The 26,218-nt window shown below is 40.1% G+C and overlaps 1 protein-coding gene across 1 annotated transcript in view; it reads left to right on the top strand.

The window, feature by feature from the left end:
- ctnna2 (catenin (cadherin-associated protein), alpha 2) overlaps positions 1 to 26,218 on the top strand; it is a 1,141,281-nt gene that overhangs the window by 1,045,792 nt on the left and 69,271 nt on the right. The window contains exon 13 of the mRNA XM_034187601.1: positions 17,112 to 17,263. Coding sequence (XP_034043492.1) covers positions 17,112 to 17,263 — 152 coding nt within the window. The remainder of the gene's footprint in view (positions 1 to 17,111; positions 17,264 to 26,218) is intronic.

Raw genomic sequence — 26,218 nt, 5'->3', positions numbered from 1 at the left:
TGGCGCGTAATATTGTAAAATTGACATGTTCTATAAACAAACTGCATGCATGCACATATCGTATGTCTGTCAGCTTATCAAAACAAACGTGACACCAAAGAGGTTATATGCGAGACCCACCTTCATTGTCATCATTATGAAGCCGGCGGAGTAGCGATTTCTCATCCCTGCTTAGCAAATATTCTGCAGTGTCCACAGTTTCAGTCTCTGGACTTCATCTACCCATCTGTTAGTTGCCTTCAAGGGGTCAGAAGCTTGTTTGTCTTCAACTATCAACAAGGACTGGTCATTTTCAACAGCAGCTCTCTCTTTGGCACTAATGGTATTTTCTGTAACAATGCAGCACACGCAAGCACAGCCAGCTCTTCTTTCCGCTTCTGTCCCCTGCCGTACGTAGTCCTGGTTGTAACAGGCAATCTGCGGAGCTTACAAAAATGCTTTAAATCATCAACTTTCCAGTGGCTGAAATGATCCAAATCACAGCACTCCTCACTGCTTTCTGCCGCCATAGCTTGTGGGTTGGTAGTCGAAAAATTTAGCCTACCCATAATGCACTGCCTGGCCTGAGATGCGCACTTCGCTTATTAGTGGATGTCCTGGTTGCAGCACTTCAGAAGCTGAGAGAATAGTCATAGTGTGTGAATTTGTAATTGCCCTAAGTCTGCCATAGTATTTGCCCAAGTCAATGACAGTCTGGACTATGGACTTTAGTCCAGACTTTCAGTGACTTGCTGTACTTGGCCATCACATATGTTGGATGTGATGAATGTGTCAAACCTGCAGAGAGATTTGCTTCATGTCTCTGGGTCCTTGAGGTTGAAGGTTGAGAGACACCCAGGAAGGACATACAGTCCTGTTTTTTCTTGTTCAATGTATGGTTGTGAGACTTGGAGAGTAATTAGTGACCAAAGGCCATGACTGAACCTCTTCTGAGGTTGGGTGCCACTGGAATTGAGGGAACACCAGCTACAACATTATGGCATGTTTTGTACTTCTTTGGGCAGGAAATGCAAGTAGATGCCTCAGTGTTTTGGATCCCAGCATCTTAAAAGAGGTGATGAGGACCACAATGTATCATCTGGCTAGTACAGATAGATGCTTATTCTTGGTAGGTGGAGTTTGACCGGAGATCTGCGTGGGTGGTTTCCATGTAGGACTCAAACTCCAGCACATGGTCATAGACCTGACCTGTTATCATACACACCCAAACTCTGCAATTGTGCTTATTTTTTTGTTAATAATTCTTTTTGGAGCTTGATTCCACAGTCAGCAAACTCTTTGTTTACAAGTATCGGTGTTCCCGTAAATAATGAATGCACAAGTGTTGATGCTGCAACATTGTATTGTTTGCCCTAATTTATTGAAAAGCATATTTTTTCAGAGATTGCTAGTTGGTAAGACAGGGAAAGTGTTGGAGAACAGTTTAACTTTTCATCAGTTACACCAGGAACTGAAATTAAACTAATAAAACAATCATCACATACACCAACACAAGAGCAATTGTATCAATTTTGGATACCAATTCTTTGACTAGACCTAAACTTGTTATTGATGTTTTTGTGGCACTTGAGCCCCCATCACACATAGCAAGAATGTGCCAGAACCATGCCTGACACAGCAAATATTGCCATAATCCAATACAGTCGGGAGGGAAAGAGGTGTGTTCAGCAGTGTCGGAGCACAGACAGACTGCCTCGTCCACACCTGTTAGATCACATCCAGAGCATATGTAGATGACACAGAATGCTGTCAGATGGCCATAAAAGGCGCTGCAGACTGCCCAATCTCCAAATGTCTGGATAGCAAACACTGGACCAGAGTGCTGTGTTCCTCACGTGCATATGCACATGAGTGCGCAGCGTGCATGTGTGCATGGTGCATGTGCCCTCCATGCACACACGTGGGGCTGCACTTATCACTCAGCCGTGTGTGTGTGTGTGTGTGTGTGTGTGTGTGTGTGTGTGTGTGTGTGTGTGTGTGTGTGTGTGTGTGTGTGTGTGTGTGTATAAAATGCTGCATGCACCACTAAGTGCATGTGCAGGGCACACGTGCACACGCATGCCAAGTCTGCTGGCAATTGGGCCATGCAGTCCCTCAGATGGAGCGCCTTTCCAGGGAACTTTCTTTTTTCCTGTTTGCCCACTTCAGGAGCACATCGCAACTCTGGACACCATGATAGTGGGATTATCACATGGAATTTTTTTTTATTTCTTTTGGGTGAGAGGATTTTAACCACAGGCTGCTGTTCAGCTTCACGTCCACATGTGTGCAGTGAAACACTCCTGGACCACTGTTGGAGGTGAGATTCATGTTCATTCATGGTGTAACAGCCTCACACAAGTTCCATGTTATATCTCCTTCAGAGTTAGATGGTGATCATATATTACAGCGTGCGATCCGTTCAGCTCTGAGCCTGATGCGTGTAGTGATGTGTATCTGTACACAACAGAGAGATGCAGCTGCCCATGTTATATGCAGTTAAGATGGAGATAATAGTTCACATTATTTATGTCACCCAAGGGAAGGAATGGACACATATCTGGACTGTAAGGGCTATTGTGACTATAACAGCCTGTTTAGATGTGTGGCGGCATGTGTGCAGTAGTGCACAGTGCTTTTGGTTTGATAGCCACTGTTCGCATTCACTGTACATGATAATAATTCAGAATTATTATCGGGATGAAGTATGCCACATATATTTCAACAGTTTCTTTGCGCTCCGGGGGGAGTGGACATTATTATACGTGGCATGTGCAGGTTTGCATGCATATGCATTGCTTGTTCACTATTCTCATCACAATTCAATGGATGAATTTTTAAGATAGGGTTCACATGTAATATCAGGTTGTACTGTCTTGATGTTGAGCGCACCTAACCCCTTGGCTATGACCTCTGCTTCCACCATGTGAAGATGTGCCTGATGGAAAACAGAGATCCCTGAAGTTTGTTATTATTTGTTTCAACATTCTGTATGATATTGACTTCCCAAGTGCAGCTTCTCCAAATCTTGTTAATGAATTTCAATGAAATTTCACTCAATGGTAATACACAGGTTGAAGATGTGCATGAAAAAAATATCAAATCTGACATCTTCAAAGGGAGACAATTTAACTTTTTTTTTATCATATTTGTGATTTACATTCACAGACATTGACAAGTTGGGGTGTGATTTAACACTGCTGATGCATATTTCATACAAACAATACGTGTGGCAGATTGGGGATGTCATTTGGTGAACTTTATTACATATCTCTAGTTTTTTCATAATCTAAACCTATTTGTGTTGTCATCAACCTGGTGCATCACATATAAAGAAATCATGCTTTTTTTTCAGTGTCTTAATGGCACTGCATGAATGCTATGTGATCATCTCATTAACATTCATGATTCTCCTCACCATACATACTGCCAGATGGAGAAACTGCCCCGTAACCAGTATTATGTTCATGTGAAGGCAGTATGAGCAACAATTTTTCCATCAATGTTGAAGTTAAATGTAACAAAATTAACTTAAAAAATACACCAAGAGCATGGTTTACTGCCAAAGAGGTTGTGGGATATTACAAATGAGGAGGTTAAGCGGTGTCAGCATGTTATTTTTATTAATTTCTGCCAGCTCTTCTCATTGATTCACAGTCACTACAGCAGCTCATCCATGTAACAGCATGTTGATTTGGCCCAGGTTTGACACCAGATGCCCTTTCTGACACAAGTCCAAATACACAAGAAGAAAGAATCTAGGGCCTGATCTTACACACAGTTCAAAACAGCACACAGCACAGCAGAAGAGTCTTGTCATTTTCATACCCACAGTGCACATTCTTTAAAGCGTGACAACAGTTTTGCATATTTCTGTACAACTGAACAATTTGAATGGACTGCATTTACGAGGTCTGTTAGACAATAAACCAACCCTTTTATTTATTTTTTTAACTATATGGATTTGAATGACGTGCGATTCCACCAATCATGCTTGAACCCTCATGCGTGAGTTTTTTCACGTGTGTCGGTGACGTCATTTCCCTGTAGGCAGGCCTTGAGTGAGATGTGGTCCCGCCCTCTCGGCTGAATTCCTTTGTTTCACACGCTGCTCCATACGGCGCGCGTTGCTTTATCAAAATTTTTTCTGGATCTGTGAGGAATATCCGAGTGGATACTATTCGAGAAATTAAGCTGGTTTTTGGTGAAAAGTGTAACGGCTGATGAGAGATTATGGGGTGTTTCTGTCGGTGTAAGGACTTCCCACAGAGCAGGACGTCCTGCAGCGCTTCCAGGCACCGTCGTCGGCCTGTTTCGACCTGAAAACATCCTAATTTAAGGCTTAATTCACCCAGGACGTCGTGAGAGAACAGAGAAGATTCAGAAGAGGCCGGCATGAGGACTTTATGCGGACATTCCACTGTTTAAGGACATTTTTTAATGAAAGACGTGCGTGCAAATTCGCCGAGTCATTTCCGTGACGACTCGGCAAATCTGTGTGCGCCGCGACAGGAAAAACACCTCCGTGTTGAAAACCATTTGTAAAATTCAGGCGGCTTTTGATGGCTTTCAACAAGTGAGTAACTGAGAAATTGTTTAACAGCTTGGGCATGTTCCAACTTGCCCGTTAATGTTTCCAACGGAGGTGTTTTTCCTGTCGCGACCCCCCGCGGTCGGGTCCGGCCCGACATGTGACTCTGCCCGCACGTTCTTTCATTACAGAATGTCCGTTAACAATGGAATGTCCGAATAAACTCCTCATGCCGACTTCTTCTGAAAGTTCTCTGTTCTCTGACGACTTACTGGGTCAACAGAGCCTGAAATGTGGAAGTTTTCAACTTGAAACGGCGAGACGCTGCCGCCTCGAAGTGCAGGCGCCGTGGGCCATCCTTAAAGCGACACTACCAGACCAAAATCTCTCATCAGCTGTTACAATTTTTACCGAAAACCCGCTGAATTTATCGAATGGTGTCCACTCAGTTGTGCCTTACAGTTTTGAAAAAATTTTGATCAAACAAAGCAGCAGTCCGAGCCATTCCTAAACAATGAAAAAAATCGACGAGAGGGTGGGCGACTCCTCACTCAAAGACTGCCCACAGGCGAATGACGTAACCGACAGGCGTGAAAAAACTGTTGCATGCCCACGAGGGTTCAAGCATGTCTGATGTAATCACACGTGATTCAAATCCATATGGTTTTTGAAAAAAATAATAAGGTTGGATACTTTTCTAATAGATCTCGTATATCTGACTTTTCCATCTGCATCACATGCTCAAAGCGCTTTACAACAATGCCTCACATTCACCCTGATGTCATACAAGGTACTCACTACACACTGGGAACAACTTGGGGATTAAGGACCTTCCTCAAGGGCCCTTAGTGATTTTCCAGTCAGGCTGGGACTTGAACCGAGGATCCTCTGGTCTCAAGTCCAACATTTAACCACTAGACCATCACCTCCCCAAAGTGCCTCCCCAAACAATTTTTATATTCTACTGCAAATTCATGTCTAAGGTGTCTAAGTTGGAAAATTTTCTTGGTTGGATATTTGTTCTGTTTTGCCTTTTGCAATTCTGAGTGAAACCATTTGTTATTAAAACACACACACATTCTGCAAAAATCAAACGTGTTGAGCACCTGAATGTTATTTTGCAAAAGTGGGTGTTAATTGATTCATTTCCGTTTTTTGAAAATGTAGTCCTTTTCAGAAGCTGTGTTCTTTTTGATCCATGTGTTTGTGCTATTACAAAATACAATGAAAACACTTAGTAAGGCAACATGGAGGTTTAAAGGTAAGCTCTGTTGCCTGACAGCAATAAGGTCCTGGGATCGTGTCCCACCTGGTCCTTTATGTGTGGATTTTGCATGTTCTCCCTGTATTTGCGTGGGTTCCCTCCGGGTATTCCAGCTTTCTCTCACTTCCAAATGTTTGTCTGCAAGTATTGGACCTGCAATAAATGCAAGCATGTTCAGTGTTTCCCAGCCTCTCACCCAGTGACTGCTGGTGTCAGCTGCAGCTCCCCTGTGACCCTTATTTGGAATAAGTGAGTATAAAAAGTGACTGAATGAAAATATTCAGTAACATCTCTGGCTGTTACCCTAAGCATCACTTATGGATGAGTGCAACCATTTCCACATTAAAATACTGCACTCTTTACAGATTAGACAGGAACCTGTTAAACACACCAAAAATGTTGGCTATGATTTTTTAAGGAAACGCATGACCTAAGAGTTAGCTGTCTTGAGTAATGAAAGATTTCACTGGAATATATATATATATATATATATATATATATATATATGAATGAATGATCATATGAAGAACATAAATGTGCACTACTATTAAATGCACAAAAGCAGTCCAGGGTACTAATTGCCAAGCTGCATGTGTCAGCATATCCCATCTTCTACAGTAGTTCCAGCTCAGTGTGCACACCACCCACAGCAGTAACAGCAGTGCCAACACTTTAGACCCACACTGTAGACATCACTGTGTGTGCCACCTACAAACAAGGAAACTAATGGCTTCAACATTGAAGCTTTTAAATACTTAGAGTTGTCACTAAATCTCTCCTGATGTCCTCCCGCTCAGGTCATTTGTTGCTATAGCTTTCTCCACCACCCCATCCTCCTCTTCGGGTGCTTTTGTACCTTTACACATGATGTTTATGTACTGTACAGTGCATCCAGAAAGTATTCACAGCACTTCACTTTTTTTCTACATTTTATGTTATGTTACAGCCTTATTCCAAAATGAAGTAAATTCATTTTTTCCTTTCAGTAGTCTACTCACAAAAGCTCATAATGACAACACGAGTGTATGCAGTAGCTCTCAAGCTCCATCAGGTTGGATGGGAAGCGTCTGTGCACAGCCATTTTCAGATCTCTCCAGAGATGTTTAATCAAATTCAGGTCTAGGCTCTGGCTGGGCCACTCATTGACCTGCTGAAAGATGAACCGTCACCCCAGTCTGAGGTCAAGAGCACTCTGGAGCAGGTTTTCATCCAGGATGTCTCTGTACATTGCTGCTTTCATCTTTCCCTCAGTCCTGACTAGTCTTCCAGTTCCTGCCGCTGAAGAACATTCCCACAGCATGATGCTGACACCACCATGCTTCACTGTAGGGATGGTGCCTGCTTTCCTCCAAACATGATACCTGGCATTCACACCGCAGAGTTCAATCTTTGTCTCATCAGACCAGAAAATTTTGTTTCTGATGACCTGAGTGTCCTTCAGGTGCTTTTTGGCAAAATCCAGGTGGGCTGCCATGTGCCTTTTATGAAGGAGTGTCTTCCATTTGGCCACTCTACCATACAGGCCTGATTGGTTATTTGCTCCAGAAATGGTTGTCCATCTGGAAGGTTCTCCTCTCTCCACAGAGGAATGCTGATGTCTGATAGTGTGGCCATCATGTTTTTGATCACCTCTCTTGCTAAGGCCCCTCTCCCCCCGATTGCTCAGTTTAGACAGGCAGCCAGCTCTCGGAAGGGTGCTGGTGGATCCAAACTTCTTCCATTTATAGATGATGGAGCCCACGGTGCTCATTGGGACCTTCAAAGCACAACAAACATTTCTGTACCCTTCCCCAGATTTGTACCACGAGACAATGCTGTCTCCGAGGTCAACATACAATCCTTTTGTCTTCATGCTTAGTTTGTGCTCTTGTCATGTGCTCTTGGGATGCACCTGAGCTCAGTTTTGAGCTTCATGGCAAAGGCTGTGAATATGTATAGTATGTGAATGTGATTTCTTAGGGGTTTTTTAATCTTTAATAAATTTGTAAAAATCTCAAAGTTTTTCACATTGTCATTATGGGGTATTGTGTGTAGAAATTTGAGGAAAACAATATCAATTTTGAAATAAGGCTGTAACATAAAAAAATGTGGAAAAACTTCAGCGCTGTAAATACTTTCTGGACGCTCGGTATGCGTCTGTTGTGCTGACAACTTAGTCCTTTTTGCTGATCAGATTCTTTGATAGCTTACCCTGACAGAGAAGCACCATTTTTGTGAAGTCTATGTAATGTTTTTAATGTTAAATTTAATGACGCAAGTGTCTCTGATTGAACTGCATCTTGATTTGGGCTAAAGACGTAAAGAGACTAGAGGTAAAGTCTCTTTTGAGTGTTCCTGTGTCTGGTGTCCTCAACGACTTTCAACCTGCAGTATTGTATAGCAGCATTGAATTGGCTTCATCAATGCAGATTAAACATGTCAAGCAGCCATCAAAGCAGCTTGCATTAAATCTGGGTACATTCCATCACTCAGTTTTAGAATCTATGACAACCTGTTTGGCTTCATTCTACTGTTGGTGCAAAGACTATTTAGGCTACAGCGATTGAGCACATTGGCACATCCTACTGGCTGCACTTGACAACTCTTGTTCTAATGTGGAGTTTAGTGCCCATTCATTTGACTCTCCACAAAGTCCTGATTGACATGGCACCAAACCAATTAATGTTGACCACCCGTCACTATGTGATGATGTTTTCTGGGTCCTGCTCTGTTTAGTGATTGCATGGCATGGGTTTTGGGAGGGGTTGTGAAGCCCAGTGACTTTGGTGCCTTTGTCGCTGAAAAAAGGTTCACTGACGTTGACTTTGTGTTGGTGCTATGAATATTTATGGAATCAAAGATGACTGCATTACATAAAGAGTTGAGTGAGAAGTTGTAGTGTCTAGGTTTGTGATTGTTCTGAATCAAATGAAAATCCAGACTTTCAGTGACTTGTTGAACTCAGCCATAAGCAATGAGTCTGTACGAGCTCAATGTGTTGAACTTGTTGAGAGATTCAGTTATCTTGGCACTGCTGTTCATGTCTCTGGGAGCTTGGCCTATGAGGACGAGAGATGTCTGAAAATAGCTTATGAAGTGATGAGGTCACTAGATAGATGTGTCTTGTGATGGATTGGTGGACTGTCTGGATAGTTGCCAATCAGGGCCAAGGGTGATACAGTAGTGTGGTGGATGTTGCATCAGTATAAGTTCCTGATCTAACCTGACTATGTGGCATCCTTTATGACAGTGAGTGGTGACAGCTTAATTGGTAAGTCCCACGAAAGCCTGATTTAGTGAGCTAAAATTTCATGATGTTTCTCTAATATCAAAAAAAAAATAAAAAATGTTGAAACCAGTTGCTAGAGAGCATTTGACATGGATTCACACAATCCTGTCCACTTTAGGAAATGTAACTGGCTGCAAAGCAACTGGGAGAACATTCTTCTGTGGATTAAATGCCTTGAAAATCTCCTCACTGACCTTAACATCAAATCCCCAAGCACATAATGATGTCCCAGTCAACTGATTAACTGATTCCATCTGCTCAAAGTGTTGATCAGTGAAATCACCTGATGGAGTGGATGGTTGCAAATAAAACCTGCACCCTCTTGGCCTTTTCTGGAATCAGTTTGAGAGCTCTGCTGTAAAGTTTTACAGGACAACTGCTTAAACACAATGGGACTGATTCTACAGACATACAGTTGTGCTCAAATTTTTTTTCAGAGAATATGAATGATATCACAAAAATGTTATTTTCACTCATGGTTAGTGGTTGGGTGAAGCCATTTATTGTCATACAACTATGTTTACTCTTTTTAAATCATAATGACAACAGAAACTACCCAAATGACTCTGATCAAAAGTTTGCATCCCCCTGTTCTTAATACCGTGTGTTGCCCCCTTTGACATTAATGACAACTTGGAGTCTTTTGTGGTAGTTGTGAACGAGGCTCTCTGTTGGAGAAGGTGCCACTGAATATGTCTTGGACTTTTGATTGATTGATATGTTTATTTCGAATATCAAGGCTTTATTTACATGAATTATGAAGAAATACAAACAGTATGGCACTCTATGGTAAATCTGTATGGAGTAGACAGTTTTCAAAAACTGAGTGACTGTGCAAGAAGGAGAAGAATGAGGAAAGCCACCCAGACACCCAGACAACAAAGAAGAAGTTACAGGCTCATGTGGCTGTGATTGGAGAAATTGTGCACAGTGCAAGCTTTGCATATTGTATCAACAGTTATATAGCTTGATAATGAAGTGGTATAAAGGAAGATTTTTTAAAAAAAAAGAAGATGTTTAGCTAGAAATTGCCAGAAGGCACTTCTGAGATGCAAGCCTCGATTTGATCTGTTTTGGTGAAAGAATATCCTTCTCCGCTCTACTCCACTGTGAAGCTAAGGTTATGGTCAGTCAATTAGCACGCACAGTCAGCTGTGCATGCTAATTGAGATGTTAAGGCACGAACAAAATTGCAACTGTGTTTAACTTAACCAACGTTTCACTGGGTCCACATTTCTCTTTGATGAATCGCTGTTGTGTTTCTCTTTGTGATGGTAGCTTGGTGTTTAAAAAGCTACCATGCATATCAGATCTAGACCATGAAGCACTTATTGATCCTTGTAAACTTTTGCATTGCTCTTGTCTCTGTCGTGTCAGTCCTGATGTCTGTAGATGTGAACACAGTCGAGGAGAAAACCAAGGCTAAGAGAAAGATGAATACAGTGTAGCCCTTCAAATGGAAAGGATGTAGGACCACAGAGAGGGTGCTGACTCTCGTTAAGTAGACTCTACCCAATAATCAATAGATGTCACTAAAGATTCCAGTACAAGATCTGATTGCTTGAGTGGAATTCACTCATGTAACGTTTTATTTTTGTTTTTTGCCTCACTTATCTCCAGTGTTAATGTGTTAAATCATGTTGTGTGTCTGAGTGTTTTAGCGCGGCTCTTTCAGCTCACAGCGTTTACTGTGTGTTTATTTGATTGCGCCACTGTTTACACCAGCAGTCACTCATACCAGTGGCCTGTCACATCCACACAGGCCGCTGATCACAACTACCCTGCCCTTTGACCTTGTCTCACTTTACCCATGACTCTTTCTCATATTGAGTCAAGTCAGATTTATGGCCAGGCCAAATACAAGCAGCCAAAGCACACAGTTTCTCTCTGTAAAGCTGAGCCATAGATTCCTGACAGACAGTCTGCAGCCAGGCTTGGGATTGAAGTGTGTCCTTGAGAGGGAGTAAAATCAATACCTTAATGGGAAAGTGGTTATGGCTTCTCTCTTTTCTCCTATCTTCTTCTTCTTCCTCTGCTTCTTCTTCTTCTCCGAGACACTTTTCTGTCCACTAACACTCTCTGTGTTTAAACTAATCTTCTCAAATAAAGGGACAAATTTTAAAGTAGATCATTAATGCGGTGCCTGGAGAGTGTAGATTAAAAAAAAAAAAAACCTGATATATGCAGCCTAAGTCACTGTGCCTTTTGGTGAAGCAGGGTAGTGTTTCTCCTTCTTATTGCTTTTGGACCAAGTAAATGGGATTTAACCAGGGTTTTGCAGTGACTAATGGTGCACGCTCACGTTGCCACCCACATGTCGTGCCAATAAATCACTGGATCAAGTGCACTGAAAAAACGCACAAGACAAAAATGAAGACTTTCCACTTGTCTAGATGTAAATAACAGCACCAAGGATCTGACTATGTGCCTCACACGACTAAAAACAACATAACGTAATTGAAACAAGTTTATTTTTAACATTTAATCAGAGTGCTTTTGAAACAATGCTAATGCTGATAATAAAAAAAGTGATTTCACATGCTCAGGGACTGAATTAGTGCTCTCTTAATAATCAAGCTGGTCTTCATGTACAGCCAATAGGAGTCCAGCATGGCGTTATTGAACAGTGTGAGTCACTCTTCAGATTGCTACCCATTGTTATAATAGGGAAGGAGGTTTAAGCCAGAATGAGAAACAGATGGTGAACTCAGTGCTCAAGGACAGTCAGGGAGGTCTCTTAATCAGAGCAAAATAAAGGTAGGAGGTAAAAGGGAGTGCTGGTGAGGAAATTGGTCTGACAGCAGCAATGCAGTATGGGGTGATATTTCAGGGAAGATTTTGGGAAGATTTTAGGGTTGAGAAGAGCAGAAAAAGAAGCAGACTGAGTGCAACAGAAATAAGTTCTCATAAACCCACAAAACATAATCTAACGTGTTTTCTGGACTGTCTCTTTTTTTTCTTTTTCTTTTTTAACTTGTTTGGCTGGTCTTGCTCCTTATATTTGGAAGCAACTTGTCTCTCTCTCTCTCTCTCTCTCTCTCTCTCTCTCTCTCTCTCTCTATATATATATATATATATATATATATATAAAATACTGCATTATCATCTGCATAAAATGGAATCATCTTGTCACATGTGACAAGCCTCTCCTGTACTGATCTGTATGAGGTTCCTGATCCATATTCCAGAGCAGAAAGTGACAGTAATTCATCATTAAGTTGGATGTCGATTGCCATGAAACAAGTTGGTGAAGATCTGAATCGGATGTGCTGGGACTAAGTTATATCTTAGTGAAATTAATAAATCCTGCCCTTGAATATTGAGAGGAAATAGCCATCTGTTCTGTAAGAAGAAGTGGGAGTAACCTTAATACTAATCACCACTTGACTTGTTTGCTCTTTGTGGGACAGCTGGAGAACAAGGTTTTTGACATTTTCATCTAAGTGGTGACAAGAATCCAAATGCCAAAAGATATTCTGCTGATAGAAGCTAGAACCTTGGTTTTAGTTTTGTGGTTAAATAATTCTGGTGAAACATCTTCAGTGGGGGACAATTGACTTTTTGTTTTGTAAATACATCACATTTAATATTTATATGTGATAATAATCCAAGTATTTCATCAAAAAGGAGTTACTACACCTAATATATAATGAATGGTATGGAAGAGTGGGGGATTTGTTTTGAGAGTTTGATTACAGATCTCTAGGTTTTTGTAAAAAAAAAAAAAAAAAGGAGTGGTTCATATATTTGATGTGTGTACTTTACATATTTAAACCTAATGCACATTTTTGTAAGCCTGGGTATTATAGGACATCATATTTCTTGGTCTGTTGCCCCAAACTGTGCATGTCTTGTCTTGTAATGTGCATGGATTGAATATGAATATGAAGCTTCAAAATAGAAGCTTCATATTCTAGATAAGAATGTAGGGATGAATGCCAGATATAACAGTGGTTGACCACACATAATTTAATGATATAATAATGACCAACCTGTGATCCGTTAATGACATTTGAAATGTAATTGTTTGGGAGTGAGAACAGAAAGCTGCACCCTCCACATTAAAAATGAAAAGTGTATATGAAGAGTTCAGATGCAAAACCCAGTAAGTATTTTATTTATTTATTTTATTTATTTTATTTTATTTTATTTTTTAATAGAGGAAAAATGCAGTTGAAAATGGAGATTTATAGGAAACCATATTTGGAAATGCACAGACTTTCTTCAATAAAATGAAAACAGTTTGTTCAAATTCTTGCATATTTTGCACACTGATAGTCCACTTGGCAGCCAAGCACATGTTGGCCTCAACTAAAAAATTATGGTTTTGGAGATACTGGGTTTTGCATCTGAACTCTTCATATAATTTTCAGGGGTTATCTATAGTATGAGTTATTTGTTTTATGTTTCTCTCATGTAATATATTATGTAAACAGGGTTTTCTTTATGTGAGGCTGAGGTCCAGGCCTCGAACATGATGCAGCTCATTTTGTTTAAGCTTGCTGAACACTTTGCAGTGGCGTGCGTCTCTGCTGTGAAGTTTTTAAGTATTCATTGTGCCTCCATAACTTCTCACTTAAACTGTGGTTAAGCCTAGAAGGTGAAAAAAATCCATTCCTACATGGTCACATTTAATTCCCTTCATCATTTTTCAACTGGAATGAGTGAAATTGCTCCTTACCATCAGCAACTTTGCTCATTAAGAGCTGGGAGAACATTTAAATATTTCTATTTAAAACGCCTTCCCAGCAATTCCCAAAAGCCTGTTTTACGCTTCTGCAGTAAGTGGATTAAACTGAATTAAATATGAAAAGAAGAAGGAAGAGAGTTTTTGTAGTGCCTTTTATGTTTGGTGAAACTTAGCTTCTGCTTTCATATCAGACAAATGTGGGCACTGTGGATGGATACACCTTTACTGCAAGTTGGTTAATTGAATTAACTCACCCTGCATTTGCAAGGAAATATGGAGAATAATAAAAAAATCACACAAATAGCTTTCTAATATTATTTCCTTGTGTTATGTTTTTTTATTAATTAATTAATTTCTTATTATTGTTATTTTCCCTGTGTCATCACTCAAACCATATTCTCAAAATGGTGTCTTAATCCAGTCCAAGTGTGTGTGGACTTTTTTCCTTCTGTTTTTATATTTCGTACAGTTATTTTGTTAGTGGTTATTGCTCTTTGAAAGCCATCCAGTTTCTGACCTTCTTTGTTTTTGTTTTTTGAAATTTCACCTAGACATTTTTGATTGCTGTGGGCTCATTTTTCACTGCACCTGCAAGTTGTGCACCTTTTTGGAAACACCACAGTCATGTGAGAAGTATGTAAAACTCAAACATGTCTTGAGTAAAATATACAGGTTACAACATCTTACTGTAAGTCATAAAAGAAGAAAAATATACATTTCATTTGTTTGATAAACGGTTTTTCAAACTTAGAAAAAGATGAACTCTACACATGCAGTGTTTTTCCAAGTGTTAGCAGTATTTGAGAAAAAAGGTTGACTTTGCATGCTATCCATGTCCTATAATTTTATTTCTTTTTCTGTGCAATTATTTATTTCAATAATGTATTTGTGTTCGCTCCATGCCTGTCTTTGCTCTATCCTGAGAGTTGTTAAAATTTCACAGAATTTTTGTCACATAATTGTTGGTGTCAGTTGAGTCATTGAAGGCTTCACAGTTGTGCTGCAGCGCACACATTGTTTTTGTTTGTTTGTTTTTAACAGGATCTGGACCCTGTAAATGGTTTATTTTTGGTGGGATTTCAAGTGATATGTTGAATAAAGTTTGATGAACTGTCTGTATTTTAAAGGTCTGACAGCATGATGGTGAAAGCAGTTAGTTTGCTTGCCTCCCATACAGAAGGTCCCCAGTTCCTGCTCCATTATTCATGTACATCTGGAGCTGTATCAGGAAGGGCATCCAGTATAAAACTTTTCCCAAGTTACCAGGTAGATCCATAGCAGATCCGCCAAGGAGCTTGAGTGAAACAGCGGCAGCTGAAAGATGATGATCATACTGTTTTGAAGTTGTGTACCCCATCAGTTTTCCACAATTTTCCTGATGGGGCTTGAGCAGTGCTGCAAAGAGGAATGGGTAAAGCGATACCCAACGATAGGTGTGCCAAGCTTGTGGCATCATATTCAAGAAAACTTTAGGCTGTAATTGCTGCCAAAGGTGCATCAACAAAGTATGGAGCAAATGGTGTGAATACTTGTGTACATGTGATTTCTTAGTTTTTTTGTTTGTTTGTTTGTTTTTAATAAATTTGCAAAAAAGAAAACAACTTTTTCATGTTGTCATTATGGGGTGTTGAATTTTGAAGAGAAAAAAAATTTACTCCATTTTGGAATAAGGTCATAACATAACAAAATATGGAAAAAGTGAAGCACTGTGAACACTTTCTGGATGCACTGTAAGTAGAAGCATGTATGCGTGTGCAGTGATTGAAGCTTATATTGCATTCGGTGGAATCCCAGAGCTCAGAGTTTCCCATTTCTAACTTGGAAAAACACATACAGATTGTAATAAAGCTGTAATAAATGTTGATCTCCCCATTTGGCAAAACAAACAAAAATGTTAGTATGAACACCTGAAGGTAGATCTGGAGTAAGAGTGTCATCTTATGTGTCCATGTTGTATTCAGTGTTTTTTTCCCCAATGAGAGCTGTGATTGCCTATTTAGTAGGTATGTCATTGCTTTATTCTGCATCAACTTGTTTTGTTTTTTGTTTGTTTTTGTTTTGTTTTTGTTTTTTTTGGCATCACAATTTAATCACAGTTGAATGTCTACCACATTTCTTTTGCTCTCTGATGCTGATGCTGACAAGTTTGATATTTGAAGGTTGGAAAAGTGTGGGTCAAAATGCTGAATTGTTTCCAGAAGACGCACATTTTGATAGGACTGGAGATATAAAATTGTGGTTTCTTTAGTTGAACACAAAGGAACAAAATTATACTGGTGTCAAAGGAAATCCTTTTTATGTGTTTATTTGTAAAAATAAATAAATAAATCAAAGGGAATCCACTCTTAAGTTATTGCTTGGTTATTTTTCCTAATGGAAGTGTTTGGTGCACATGATTTATTTATTGACAAAGTTTAGAAAAAAGGCACTCTTCAAACCTGCCAAAAGGTTATGGGATTTAAAGGATTAAGAAACAAAGCAAAAACAAACAAACAAAAAAAAAAAGAACAAACAACAACAACAACAAAAAGATAGTGTAATAGTGTATTTTTGAACAGCGACAGGTAAGAGAGGACTTAAAGGAAGGGATAAAATATCTGTAGATAATAATTCATGTGATGCTGTACCATTTCTTCAGGTTGTAACTATCTGACCAGGTAAAGTACAGCTTTGTTATGATCATTTGCTACAGCTCAATTTCCATATTAAAAAGGGCACACTATGAAACACACGGAGCGACGAGGTAGAATGATAAATATTCACACACCCAGCCAATATTTATGAATACGAAATAGCATTCATTCACTTTTTGTGTAATTCATGTGAACACATGATAATATGAGGTCTTCCATCAGGTCCAACCAATTGATAGTTACAGACAAATCAACCTTTTTTTTTTTTTTTTTTGAGAACAGACTATTGTTTTGCTGTTTGCCTTCAGTTTGATTCAAAAGACTTAATTTATTTCTGTTCATCTGCATGAGGTTACAAGTATGTGTCGTTGCACTGTAACGCTGACCCACACACGGCTGTCACTTCACAGTACACACACTCTGCTCTGTGACAGACAGGCCCATCTTCTGCAGTGTGAACCAAGGTGAAATGGCTAATAGACGTGCAATACGGTAATGGCGTATTGTCACTTATACTGACGACTACAGTGATGTGTCACCTTTTCCTGAACCTGAGCAGAGACAGATACAGGGGGAGACCCTACTGCTGGACGGGTCTGATCATATCCTTTTGTTTAACAAAAAGAACCTGCAATCAGTGCGGTTTTGTCTCTACTTTAATGAAACTGCAATAAAAGGCTACAAATAACTGTAATTAACCTTTGTTTTTCTCACTTCCTCCCTGTGTTACCTACTTCTCCTCACAGTCATGCCCCGTTTTGCTGAACAAGTGGAGGTAGCCATTGAGGCACTGAGTACAAACCCCCCACAGCCGTTTGAAGAAAATGAGTTCATTGATGCATCACGTTTGGTATATGATGGTGTCCGTGACATCAGGAAAGCTGTCCTCATGATCAGGGTATGTATGTAAGAGAAAAGTCAACATTCTCCCAGTTGAAATGAACATGTTTTGAAATCCTGATGAGCAGAATGCATTAATGCAGTTCTGCTTTCCTGCATAGGTTTGGTTACACACATGCCTTGGATTTTTTTGTGAATGTAGACATCAGCTAAATTGTTTCTCTTGTGGGGTTGATTAATCGATGAGTGGAACTTACCTTTTTTATGCTAAACTAGCAGAAATAGCCATTGATTAAAAAGCATACTGTAAATGATAAGAAAAATAAATGCAGTGCCATGTGAGAGTCAGTGAATGAACGGTTGGAAAAAATTAAATATTCAACATAGGTACTGTAATTTTTTTGTGAAAGAACAGAAGCAAATTCAAGAAATTAAAGCATCTTAGTTCTAAATATAAGATCAAATCCAGTAGCGTATTATAAATATGCATTTGTCTGTCAGGCATGATATACAAATAATGAATGTTTAAGTTAAATGGTAGGAATATTTCATGAGGTGAAAGATGAAATGTTCCATTCAACAACACACAGCAGAGTTGAATGGTACATTCCAGCTTTCACCGAATTAAATATTTGTTCCATTGAAAGAATGTAAAAACATTCCTAATTTGTTTTATATAATGGCTAAAATAGATCCTTGTCATTTGATATTATGTTAATTTATACACAGCAGAGAAGGGATTTACATTTTGGTGCTCATCATTGGTGCTTTGACGTCAACAGTTCTACATGAACATTAAATTGGAGTCCAAAACTGTTCTCAGTCAACTTGGAAAAACAGTTAGATAGTTCAAAAATAATTCTGACTATGTAGTGCAACAACTTTGTGTACTTCCTCAGTCCAGCGTAAAAGCACATCAGAAATTTGTCCAGGTTTTCAACCTAACAGCTCTTCATGCCTCCAGACGGCTTATGGTGTAGTGGATTTTTGTGTGTGTGTTAGAAGAATTAGCACAGTCAGTTATCTTATTCAAATCATCGTCCATCAGCAAAACAAACTCCGTCATGTTTAACTAAATGTCGCCCACTACTGTGTGCAAATTTATTAAAAATTAAAAACTAATAAATCACATGTACATAGGTATTCATACCCTTTGCTCAATACTTTGTTGATGCACCTTTGGCAGCAATTACAGCCTCAAGTCTTCTTGAATATGATGTCACAAGCTTGGCACACCTATCTTTGGGCAATTTAGCCCATTCTTCTTTGCAGCACCACTCAAGCTCCATCAGGTTGGATAGGGAGCATCTGTGCACAGCCATTTTCAGATATCTCCAGAGACGTTCAATCAGATTCAGGTCTGGGCTCTGGCTGGACCACTCAAGGACATACACAGAGTTGTCCTGAAGCCACTCCTTTGATATCTTGGCTGTGTGTTTAGGGTCATTGTCCTGCTGAAAGATGACAAATCAAATCAAATCAATTTTATTTATATAGCGCCAAATCACAACAAACAGTTGCCCCAAGGCGCTTTATATTATAAGGCAAAAGCCATACAATAATTACAGAAAAACCCCAACGGTCAAACGACCCCCTATGAGCAAGCACTTGGCGACAGTGGGAAGGAAAAACTCCCTTTTAACAGGAAGAAACCTCCAGCAGAACCAGGCTCAGGGAGGGGCAGTCTTCTGCTGGGACTGGTTGGGTCTGAGGGGAGAGAATCAGGAAAAAGACATGCTGTGGAAGAGAGCAGAGATCAATCACCAACGATTAAAAGCAGAGAGGTGCATACAGAGCAAAAAGAGGTGAATGAAAAGAAACACTGTGTTATGTGTCGACGCGGGTTGAGGAGCGGACCTGCGTCTGACGGAACCCAGCGCCAGAACAACCAGAAAACGGTTCCAATAACAAAACAATTTATTTTCCCCCTTTGGTGCATAACAAAGTGTACAAACAAAAACTGCGTCGGTCTGGCGGAGTGAAGAACAGCACGCTCTCCAGCGCCCAAAAGGATCGAAGCCCGGCGCTTCTGGACCCACGTTCACCACCAAACACCCCCCAGGTGGACACGACAAACCGACTCTGCGAAGGATAGAAAAGGTGAGGTAAGTCAGCAGCTACAACTAATATCCTTCAAAAGGCACACACTATCAGCAACACATTCAGGTCCGAATTCAAGCTTTATGTAAATGAGCAGCTTCTCACAACAGGTGGAGGATCATCAGTCCGCATGCCACGGCAGTGAGAAGCGAGCTGCACAACTCTCATCAAAGTTCAAATATACTGCGTAACAAAATACCTTGTTACTGTTGACAGTTATTCAGATAATCAATCACCTCTGATGTGTGCTGACAGCATGTGTCCCTCACCCTTCCTCCTTCACAGGCACGATGTGTCAAACCCAGGCGCGGTCCTCAGCGTCTCACAAACGAACATCACAAGGTCGAGTTCCCGGCAATTCTGCTTGAATCACACATGACTTAAATGCAGAACGCCATCTCATTATCTGCTTCAGCTGAAAGTCTTTAAGGTTGCATGTGAGCATCATCCACAGGTGCTGCACATCATGTTGATGAGGATGAAGGACTCTTCTGCCAGCACCTTCTCCACAGACAATAAATCAGTTTGCATACCACCTGGAGAGCAAAGAAAAGAAAAGGACACCAAAATGTCCAGCCACACCCCCCCAACACACAACACACTGGGTGCATCATGGTAACCCCCCAGCAGTCTAAGTCTATAGCGGCATAACTAAGGTATGGTTCAGGGTCACCTGATCCAGCCCTAACTATAAGCTTTTTCAAAAAGGAAAGTTTTAAGCTTAATCTTAAAAGTAGAGAGAGTGTCTGTCTCCCTAATCCGAATTGGGAGCTGGTTCCACAGGAGAGGAGCCTGAAAGCTGAAGGCTCTGCCTCCCATTCTACTCTTACAAACCCTAGGAACTACAAGTAAGCCTGCAGTCTGAGAGCGAAGCACTCTATTGGGGTGATATGGTACTATGAGGTCCCTAAGATAAGATGGGACCTGATTATTCAAAACCTTATAAGTAAGAAGAAGAATTTTAAATTCTATTCTGGAATTAACAGGAAGCCAATGAAGAGAGGCCAATATGGGTGAAATATGCTCTCTCCTTCTAGTCCCTGTCAGCACTCTAGCTGCAGCATTTTGAATTAACTGAAGGCTTTTCAGGGAACCTTTAGGACAACCTGATAATAATGAATTACAGTAGTCCAGCCTAGAAGAAATAAATGCATGAATTAGCTTTTCAGCATCACTCTGAGACAAGACCTTTCTAATTTTACAGATATTGCGCAAATTTTTTTTTATTGCCTACATATTTGCTTAATATACACATTGAAGGACATATCCTGATCAAAAATGACTCCAAGATTTCTCACAGTATTACTGGAAGTCAGGGTAATGCCATATTTATGACAGTCACCCAGTCTGAGGTCAACAGTGCTCTGGAACAGGTTTTCATCCAGGATGTCTCTGTACATTGCTGCATACATATTTCCCTCAATCCTGACTAGTCTCCCAGTTCCTGCCACTGAAAAACAACACCACACTATGATGCTGCCACCATCATGCTTCACTGTAGGGATCGTGCCTGGTTTCCTCCAAAGTGACACCTGACATTCATGCCATCTTTGTCTCATCAGGCCAGAGAATCCTATTTCTACAAACAATTGCTACAGACAATTCCTTTGACTTCATGCTTGTTTTGTGCTCTGACATGCATTGTCAACTCTTGGACATTGTATGAACACAGGTGTTTGCCAAATCATCTCCAATCAACTGAATTTACCCTAGGTGTACTCCAATTAAGCTGTAGAAACATCTCAAGGATGATCAGTGGAAAAAGAATACACCTGAACTCAATTATGAGTTTCATGGCAAAGGTTGTGAATACTTTCGTTTGTGTGATTTCTTATTTTTTTTAATATTTTTAATAAATTTGCCAAAATCTGGTAACTTTTTCCACATTGTCCTTATGGGGTATTGTGTGTAGAATTTTGAGGGGGGAAAATTGATTTCATTCATTTTGGAATAAGGCTGTAACATTTAAAAAAAAATGTGGAATAAGTACAGTGCTGTGAATACTTTCTGGATGCTGGACCTTATTATTTTTTTCAAAACCATATGGATTTGAATCACGTGTGATTCAAATCCATATGCATGCATGAGTTTTTTCACGCCTATCGGTTGCGTCATTCGCCTGTGAGCAGGCTTTGAGTGAGGAGTGGTCCACCCCTCTCATCGTTTTTTTCATTGTTTAGGAATGGCTCAGAGACTGCCGCTTTGCTTGATCAAAATTTTTTCAGAAACTGTGAGGACATCAAAGTGGACACCATTCGAGAAATTCAGATGGTTTTTGGTGAAACTTTTATGGGCTTCAAAGAGATTACGGAGTGTTACTGTCGCTTTAAGGACGGCCCAGAGCGACTGGTGGTGCCCGTGCTCCGAAGCCGCCATCGACAGGCTGAGCAACCATTTCATTTCTAAACGGATGGCTGTATGGATCCATGACCATCATGTGCAATTTCTCTGGTTATCACAAGAGCTGGACATCAACCATTTTCCGGCAGACCGCTGTGATGCGTGAAGCCTCCGCTCCTCTTTCCATGACAAAAACTCCTGTAACAGTGGAATGTGCCATTCATTTCCAAACTGGACGCTGTGTTTTATCTGGGATGTCATCTGGCTAGCACAGGAATTGTGAAAAGACGTGGACATCAGCACTTTTTCGGCACATTGAGACAGACGTGCGGAGGAATGCCACAAAAAAAAAATTGATGCAGCAAAGCTCCAAATCATTCAGACATTTATTCGCAATAAAAATCCAACGAGAGGGGTGGACCACTGCTCACACAAAGCCTGCTCACAGGCGAATGACTCAACCGACAGGAGTGAAAAAACTCACGCATGCGCACGAAGGTTCAAGCTTGGCTGACACAATCACATGTGATTCAAATCCATATGGTTTTTGAAAAAAATAATGTCGAATACTTTTCTAATGGACCTCGTATATTTCTACTCTATGGTATGGTCACTTTCTGCTGCTTTGCAATAGCAATGCAGCAACACTACACCTGACCACCCCTCATTTTAAGCCCAACATGCAAATTGGTTTACTTTTCATATAATGCGGGAACTTGGAAAGAAAATGACAATTGTGTCATTTTGAAAGTAGCTTATGTTGACACTTCTGTTGCACTGCACGTTACTTAGCACCAGGCATAAGGTACTGACATTTTAGTTACAAACTGCACGACAGCTTCATTTCACTGACAGTTATTTTGATCAAATACTAAAGAATTGTGTAAATTTATCTAATTAATAATGTGAAAAAAAATTTCTTTTCTTGAACAAAAATCTAAGAGTGTATTTGTAAGTAGTCAATCAGTCAATACATGCCTTCAGTATTCACTGAGATTTATGAGACAAATGTTATGGTCAGAGATATTTTATAGGCTTTGCTGTCTTATTGTCATTTTTCATTCATTCATTGATCCATTCACTTTGGGCCGCTTAGCCATGGTTGAGTTGCAGTTACTTAAAAAAATTACAAAAAGATGAGTGAATGTAATTTAATCTGCCACACATTCCTATTGATTAAAATTGTTTTAATGCACATTGCAATTATTGCTGTTTGAACAAATGGCGTGATTATACAATAACATGATTTTATGATTTTGCAGGGTGCTCTAGTTGATCATCTGCCCTCATCTATGGTTAGCAGCCCACCAGCTTATGAACAATGAGCAAGTCAGGCCCAGAGTAAAATCATGTCATTATCATGATTATCACTTACCCTACAGGAGCATAAACAAATCATATCCACTGTCACTCACCAAACAAAGAACAATGTGTTAATATGAGCTCTTGTGAGACAAGAGCCTTAGCGAATACTAAGACTAACCACCTAAACAGTTTCTTGAAAACATTAGGGGTGTGGCCGCTAATGTGGGGCAAGGCTGCAGCCAGAATGCTCCTGTGAATGTAGCTACAGCCCATGTTGCTCTCATGTTGCATGGCCTCTCATGATGTAACAGCAGCTGATACATCATGCTTGACTACTTGATGTAACCAAAGTTCAAGTGATTTGTTTCTGTGCAATGTGTGTCACTGTGAAGTTCCTATATCGCTAATTAGTTTGCTAATGTCTCTAAGATGTCTTTAAATCACCTCAGCGATCTAAACTGGTTACAAAAACATTTTTAAGATGTAGACGTGTTTATGTCTTGCTAACGTTTGCAAAATATAAGAAAAGAAAACGGATTTATAGAGAGTTAGAGCTGTCTGGGAGTGTAGTTCCACCAGCTTGGATTGTTTTGTTGGAGCTAAAGCCATACCGGTGTAACAGTTTATCTCCCCCCTGGATATCTTACCCCCCTTCATAGATATCTTCCTCCGCACCCCGATATCTTGCCAAAACATGCGCATGTACACAGCATTAATAGCTTTAATTTTTTTTTAATTTCCAACTGTCATAATAAAATGATTAACTATCACTTGAATTACATTATGCTAAATCAATTGTATGCTAGAAAATTGTATCAAAATATTTTGTACCATACATATTTTTATCTACGAGGTCTGTCCATAAAGTATCGTACCTTTTTATTTTTTTCAAAAACTATATGGATTTCATTCATATGTTTTTACGTCAGACATGCTTGAACCCTCGTGCGCATGCGTGAGTTTTTCCACGCCTGTCGGTGATGTCATTCGGCTGTGAGCACGCCTTGTGGAAGGAGTGGTCCCGCCCCCTCGTCGGATTTTCATTGTCTGGAAATGGCGGAATGAAAAGGACTTTTTTTCCATCAGAATTTTTTCAGAAGCTGTTAGAGACTGGCACCTGGAAACCATTCGAAAAATTTATCTGGCTTTCAGTGAAAATTTTACGGGCTTCACAGAGAATAAGGAGTTTAACTACAGGTTTAAGGACCCCTTTAAAGGACGGTCGGTGCGCCGCGCTGCGAGCTGCGACGATGCGGCACAAACCACTGGATCATTTCTAAGCTGATGGCTCTGTGGATACGAGACCATCGTGTGCTCTTTCTCTGGTTATCACAAGACCTGGACATCAGCCATTTTCCGGCAGATTTCACTTTTAACAAGAGATTTTGTCATGGAAAGCCGCACGGAGGCTTCGCGCATCACGACCGATTCGCTGATGAAGCGAGACAAAGGAACACCTCCGTTTCGGAGTGTTAGAGGACAAGTTGGGACATGTCTATCTCGGCTTTCAGTGCTTACCAGTCGAGTGAGTATAAAAGAACTTGTGGAGAGCTGGACATGTCCCAACTTGTCCTCTAACACTCCGAAACGGAGGTGTTCCTTTGTCTCGCTTCATCAGCGAATCAGTCGTGACGCGCAAAGCCTCCGCGCGGCTTTCCATGACAAAATCTCTTGTTAAAAGTGAAATCTGCCGGAAAATGGCTGAAGTCCAGGTCTTGTGATAACCAGAGAAAGAGCACACGACGGTCTCGTATCCACAGAGCCATCCGTTTAGAAATGATCCAGTGGTTTGTGCCGCATCATCGCAGCTCGCAGCGCGGCGCACCGACCGTCCTTTAAAGGGGTCCTTAAACCTGTAGTTAAAGTCCTTATTCTCTGTGAAGCCCGTAAAATTTTCACTGAAAGCCAGATAAATTTTTCGAATGGTTTCCAGGTGCCAGTCTCTAACAGCTTCTGAAAAAATTCTGATGGAAAAAAAGTCCTTTTCATTCCGCCATTTCCAGACAATGAAAATCCGACGAGGGGGCGGGACCACTCCTTCCACAAGGCGTGCTCACAGGCGAATGACGTCACCGACAGGCGTGGAAAAACTCACACATGCGCACGAGGGTTCAAGCATGTCTGATGTAAAAACATATGAATGAAATCCATATAGTTTTTGAAAAAAATAAAAAGGTACGATACTTTATGGACAGACCTCGTATATGGTAATAACATTTTATGATTACATTAGCACTAGCAGAATATAGTTATATGATTACAAATAGATAAAACTTTAATTATAAGTAAAATGTTCATTACAGCAAACTATTGCTATCATACTGGGTGTTGAAAAACTAGAATAAATGTATTGTTTGTTTATTATCATACTGAATGTATAATAGCAAGTAAACTGATTTTTGCATTGTAGAGAAGGGTCTGTTTTTCTTTTGAATACATTTGATCTTCACTTATTGTGGTTCTCACTTGTCGTGTAGTTCAACACCAGTTGGGACAAAAAAGTTTGACTCATTCTTCATGCTACTAAAACTTGAAGACAATTTGCTGTAATATTTAGTGGAGAAAAATGATTTGAACACATCTTTATTAATTCTTTCCCCCGTCAAGCTGTTCGTTCAGTGAGAATCACACTGTTTCAAATAATCATATTTGTCAATTTCATGCTACATTTATATTATTTTGTTGATTCCTATCTGCCACTCTTTATATTTATGACCTAGTTTGTACAAAAGAGATTTGAGGAAGGTGGCAGACATTATAGCCCCCTCATTTGTCATTATGTTTCTTTGCATACTATTGTGACCATGTGTATGTGTTTGTGTGTGCGTGTGCACACACTACTGTGTGTTCTGTACATATCCTGTGGATATTTTATGCAAAACTAAATTGGAATATTTTCCATCACATCACATATTTCAGGTTGTCAATCAGGTCCATATATTTGTAGAGCATATTTGGAAGGGGGATTTAAAAATACTTCAGAATAGGAAAAAGTACTATTATAGATAGCTATAGATATGTACAGAAAGAATACCAATATTGTTCACCGTCAATCAAACTGCTTCATCTGTGCCAAAAAATATAGAGTTTAAAGGTTACTCTATCCTGATTGGGCCTTATCAAGGTTTGGGTTAATCAGTGCTGCCCTTTTTTTTTTAACCTTTAACCAGGATAAAACTCACTGAGATTAAGAATCTCTTTTTCAAGAGTGTCCTGGCCAAGAGGCAGTACATACACGATTTACATAGAAAACAGACACTTGAATGAG

Source organism: Thalassophryne amazonica, chromosome 15, assembly GCF_902500255.1.
Source record: "Thalassophryne amazonica chromosome 15, fThaAma1.1, whole genome shotgun sequence".
Lineage (NCBI taxonomy): Eukaryota > Metazoa > Chordata > Actinopteri > Batrachoidiformes > Batrachoididae > Thalassophryne > Thalassophryne amazonica.
This window is presented reverse-complemented; position numbering and strand designations above follow the sequence as displayed.